Here is a 5,987-nt window from a genome sequence, read left to right on the forward strand (position 1 = left end):
GAGACCAGTCCTTTGAGAGGGACATCATGCTTGGGAGGGTGGAGGGCAGGTGCAGGAAGGTAAGGCCCTCTGGGAGATGGATTGGTTCGGTGACTGGGGCAATCGGGATGAGTGTGTTGGAGACAATGAGATTGGTACAGGACAGAGCAGAATTTACAGCTGTTGTATATAGGGTCGCTATGAGTCGCAAGCGACTCGCCGGCATATAACAACATTTCTTGAGTGCTTGACAGAACACTAAAAAAAAAAACCCAACAAAAAAACAAACCTATGTATGCAAAAAAATATTTCCCTTTCCTTTATTCAGAGACTTTCTTAACCTAATTAAAGGCTTCCTTCCATTACAGACATGGAAAAGTTTCTGAGGAAGGCAGAAAGATATATAATAACTAGTATTATAGTAGATATAGTAATTAAGAAGCTAGAGAATTGCTTAACTGTATAGTTAGCCTATTTCCTAGATTTCACAATTTCGTAGGTTAAGAATTTCTTTTTAATTGGGGAACTAACATAAGGTCCCCACTTTTAACTGTCTGTGCAGGAATGAGTTAACAAAGCAAGTGTTCAGCTGCTATCTTTAGGAAGGCTTGTTTCTAAGGTTGGCTCTTGACTGCCATCTGGGATCTTGGCTTTTAAAACATCTCCTAAGTGATAAAGTTATTACTGCCATGCCAGCCTACTTAGACTGTACAATAAGATTTATGATAAATACTTTCCTTTAGAGAGTCTGGTATTTTGGCTGATGAACTATACCTACAGGACCATTAATCAGTGAGAACCCTGAACACCTGAGTCTCAAATGGACCTCCCTGGGTAAACACACAGCACACTGTAACTGAATTTTCTTAAGGAGGTTATATTCTGGGCAATCCTTCTCAAGAGGGAAAGAACACAAGAAGCCTACATGTAGATTCCTCTACACTCTGTCTGAGGTCTTTCACCGCTAATGATCTGGCTGCATATCCTCACTGTGTCACTGTAATAAATCTTATCCATGAGCAGAATTCTATGCTGAGTCTCACGGATCCTTCTACGAACAATGGAAAGTGTGAGGGGTCTGCGGATCCCTAAAACATTGCCAAGCAATAATATTAAACAAGTAAACAAAAATACCTATCATCATCCCATAAAAGGCATTTTAATAAAATTCTGCCCTTCATTTTCACATTATGGAATTAATACAGGAATATTAAGAATCAAAGCTATAATTTTAAATGTAATAAATCTAGCATTATGGAAAATTTATTCCATTATCCCTATTTTTCTCATTTCGCTGCAGACTAATAATGTCATCATACAATATGAACTAATAATAGATACATACTTGAGAGCCACTGTTGTTGTTGTTGTGTGCCACTGAGTTGGAATCAGGTCATAGCTGACCCTCCAGAGGGGTTTAGAGGCTTTAAATTGCACAAGAAATTGGCCATCTTTCTCTTGTGGAGCAGATGGTAGATATGAACCATGTGCCTTAGGGTTGAAAGGGTAACTTCTTCAGTGCACTAGGCCACCTGAGTTCTCACAGGAACCACTAAGCTGAGACATTTTTGTCTGGATATGCCTTCCCTAAAACTTTCTTTTGGAAGAGAAAGTTAACAAAAATGTTACGTGTATAGGGCTAATCTTTAAAAAGCTAAGATTTTTTCATCTTGGAATCAGAATGTTTTCTAATCCTTTATTTTTAACTAATTTATTTTAATGAAAGTTCACAGAGACTCTGGATTTCTATTCAATCATACTTGCACACTTTGTTCCCTGCCCACCCCTCCCTCTAAGTTCACTTTTCTCATTGAAAATTAAAAAGAAATTTAAAAAAATTTCATTGTTATACAATCTCTCCCCACCTCCTCCCCAATCCACTCCACTATGCAGCTTTCATTCTGGACACTTGTCATGACAATAATACCTAATCATATATTCCTCCTAAATAGTTCTCTCCCTCATCTGTTTCAATGCAGTATAACTTATTTATCCCCTCTTAGTTTCCCCCCAACTCTGAGTTCAGTCCGTTTTACAACAGTGGCACTATACTGCTTCCCACCAAGGCATACTCCTAATCCTTTCTAAGATCTGTAAAGGAGCGCTGGTAGTGGAGTCCATAAGGTGATACACTGCTAACCAAAAGGTGGTGCATCTCCAATCGTTTGGCCCCAAAGGAATGCTGCAGAAGATGGGTAGTTTGCTCCTGTAGTGATTTACAGCCTTGGAACCCTGATGGAGTCTAGGAATAGCAGTGAGGGACTGAAGATCTATACAAGGAATTAACTATAGCAACAATGTGAAATGACCACTAGCTACTCATTTAAGTCATGTCCGTACCACCCAATACTTAAAAGTGTAAAAGCCCTTGACTGATTTAAGTAACCGCTGCCTGAGAAGCTTAGAAGGGTATACTGACTAAATGAGACACATACACAGATGCCATTAACTCCATATACAATGACAAATTCAGCTTTCACTTTTCACATGTGTGCACTTTTTTCTAGTATAAAGTCAATCCTTAACTCTAGTTTAGCATATATTAATTCATAAGAATTTTCAATTATGGAATGAGAGAAAGGAATTCCTTTTAATTCTAATCTATGCTTTCCTGCATTGAGGGAGGTGGGAATGAATTAAAATAACCAGGCTTCCCTCAATATGGGTATTTGCTGTGCTTATATATAATACATCATGGCTTCATACACAGTTTAGAATATAATTCTGCTCCTGTTTTATACTATGTCTTTATTTTGAAATGCAGATCATTTTATGGTTATAATGTATTTGGATTTATGATAAGCTGGATGATGTAATTTAGTTCTTTCACAATATATTCTTGTTCTTCACTTTACTACTTCCTCCTGTAGGATTAAGTTATTTTTTGGAAAGAAAATTTTTTTGGATGTTAGGTTAAAGTTTCTACAATAGTTTCTTATTCAACAATTCATATGTAATTTGTCTGGTGATAAAGGTTGCTATCTCCACAATGTGTCAGCACTCTCTCCAATTCTATCTTGTCTTTCCATTCTCCTACCCCTCTCTTTGCATTCCTTTAGGCAAGAGTTTTGTTTCAATCTTATACTGACTGTTTAAAAAACATATTCCTCACCAGTGTTACTGTTTATTTTACAATCTATTATTTGGATAAAAGTTGACTTCTAGAATAGCTTCAATTCCAAGATTACAGGGTGTCAACAGGGCTATATATAGTCTCTATCAGTCCATTAAGCCTGGTCTTTATGAATTTGAATTTTGTTGTATATTTTTTCTTCAATTTTAACTGAGACCTTCTAGTGTTACTTTGTCATAGTAGTCATTAATGGTAACCAAGCACCATCTAATTCTTCTAGTCTTAGGCTAGAGAAGAATGTGGCTGGTTTAGGACATTAGGCCTATCAATTAAGTGTTTCTTTGAGGTTCTGGTTTTCATTATTCTCCTATGATCCCAGTGGGAAGCAACCAATAGTTGTATCTTAGATGGCCATGCAAAAGCTTTTAAGCCTAAAGATACTACTCACTAAATTAGGATACAGAACATTATCTTTATTATTATTATTATTATGTGTGTGTGTGTTTGTACTGTCAAATCGGATCTGGCTGGTACAGGAGGAACTTGTGCCTCCTTCTTCAGCACAGCATCTGGCGGATTTGAACCGCTCACCTCTGAGATTGCAGTACAGCTTATTGCCACCAGGAGAACATTATCTTTAGGAACTACTTGTTATGTCAACTAACTTGTAGGTCCATGGAATCTATGATCCTTAGCCTTCAAGTCCAGTAACTCAGGGCCATGAGGTATTTGTATGAAGTTTCCATAATTATTCTCCCTATGAGCTCTGACTGCCAATCTGTTGGGAGTTTTGTGTCTAACTCAAAGGCCACAGCTCTCTAGATGTTAGAAGCCATGAGCAGCTCTGAGGGAAAAAGATGGGCAATCTCCTCCCATGTGTTTAATAGCCTCAGAAACCAAAGGAAGGGTGAAAAGTGAGTTTCAACTTGATGACAATGAGTTTGAGTTTTATGTATTCATTTTTAAATAGTTAGGGAAGATGAACTATATATAAATGTCATTATAAATGCCCACAGTTATACCTATATGCACACGCACATACTCTCATATGTCCTCCCATACATATACAGCATACAGATCCAGCTGTTTAACCACTTTTGGTTGCAGATACTATCTTTGCAGAACTGTACATGGTACACAATTAATTTACCGTCACTTTCTCTCTCACTACCCTTGGCACTGATATACAGCTGACCCTCCACTGGACTTCCAAGGCTGTAAATTGAAAGGGAAGAGACTACCCATCTTTATCGAAAGGAGGCATTAGTGGATTTGAAATGCCAACGAGGTGACATCTTTGTGTGAGCAGCACAACTTCCTATGGAGATTGCCTATGTAATCACTCACTATTTTTTGGTTGCACTTACATTTCTTGCAGAATTAAATGTGTTTTAACATTTACCATAGTGTCCTTTTTTCTCAGACACCTCTCATGTCTTCATTTATATTGGTCATGCTGTTCTGACTACTTCTTTATCATTGTGCTTTGTGCCTTTACAGATACATATTATTTTTTTCCATTCATCCACTGATGAACAAAGATGTTTCTCCCTTTTTGTTATATGATTATGTTACAATGAACTTGGGTCTGCACATGTCTATTCATGCCCCTGGTATTATTTCTCAAGGTAATACACCATGGCATAAGGGAATTAGATCATACAGCACTTTTACTTTTCACTCTTCTGAGAACTGTCACATCATTTTTCATAGAAGTTCTATCAATTTACAATTCTACCAAGGCTGTATAGAGTTCCAATCTCCCTACCACCTGACAGAATTTATTTTCTGGGGTTTTTTTTTTTTGGCAGTGCCATTTTTACAGGAGTGAGATGGTATTCTGTTGTACTTTTCATATGTAGCTCTCTAAAAGTTAATGACTGTGAGTATGTTTTCATCCATTCCTCAGTTGATGGGAGGCTATTACACATTAATAATTTAGTTTCAAGATATTTTAGGATTTGCAGTCTTTCTGCCAGTCAAATAACAATGATAAAAGAGAAAACAACAAATAAACAAAACTTCATGGAAACAAATTAGCTTAGACAGTGATTTTTTTCAGTTCTCAAAACCGATTGTTTTTATAAAACAAACCCTAATCTTTCAAAATTATCTACAGACCACTACATTCTTCATCTTTCCTAACTAAATAACACATTACCTATTCTCACAGTTCACAATTTTTAAAAAAAATTTTATTATTTTTGTGTGTGTGCACCATCATACGGGAGATTGCCCTCCTTCTCCAGCAGAGTCTCTGATGGATTCAAACCTCATACCTCTGGGTGTGCAATACAACTTTCTGCCACTAGGCCACCAGAGCTCCTCAGTTTACAATGTTTTAAAAAATGACATTACATTAGAAAAGAAAATTTTGCACATTAATATACCTTAATGTTTAATTATACTTCTTTAATATAAAACTGACTTACAAACCTTTTGTTGTAGTTCTTTTATAGCAGAATCTCTATCCATGCATGCCTGTCGAAATGCTTCATAAGCTTTATTGAGTTGCTCACCAATGTTTTTATCCATTCCTCTGTGTCCTGTAGCATCACTATAAAGGATAGAGTATATGACAGGTCTGAAAAAGAATCAGAACAATTCAGTTACATAAGCTTCATCTGAAGAATGCATTTTAAGACATGTCTATCAGGTCCCCGGGTAGGACAAATGGCTTGCACCTGACTACTAACTTAACAATTGATAGTTTGAACCCACCCAGTGGCACTCCAGAGGACCTGACCATCAGTTACAGTTAAAATTACAGCCAAGAAAACCCTTTAGAAAACCCTACTCTATAATGCATGGGGCATGAGTTAGAATAAACTTGATGAAAATGGTACTTTATTTTTTAAATAAAGGTTTGCAATGAATTTTAAAAATCTTTAGGCTTATATAGGTATACAAATCTCATCTAAAATCTAGACCAAAA

At 36.7% G+C, this 5,987-nt stretch overlaps 1 protein-coding gene across 1 annotated transcript in view; it reads right to left on the reverse strand.

Annotated features, from left to right (window-relative positions):
• TANK (TRAF family member-associated NFKB activator) overlaps window positions 1–5,632 on the reverse strand; it is a 70,396-nt gene extending 64,764 nt beyond the window's left edge. Inside the window, exon 1 of the mRNA XM_006879365.1 lies at window positions 5,489–5,632. Within this exon, the coding sequence (XP_006879427.1) occupies window positions 5,489–5,587 (99 nt within the window). The 5' untranslated portion in view covers window positions 5,588–5,632. The remainder of the gene's footprint in view (window positions 1–5,488) is intronic.
• Window positions 5,633–5,987: the final 355 nt, after the last annotated feature.

This window comes from Elephantulus edwardii, unplaced genomic scaffold (genome assembly GCF_000299155.1).
Source record: "Elephantulus edwardii isolate Elephantulus edwardi_28Jun2011 unplaced genomic scaffold, EleEdw1.0 scaffold00003, whole genome shotgun sequence".
NCBI lineage: Eukaryota > Metazoa > Chordata > Mammalia > Macroscelidea > Macroscelididae > Elephantulus > Elephantulus edwardii.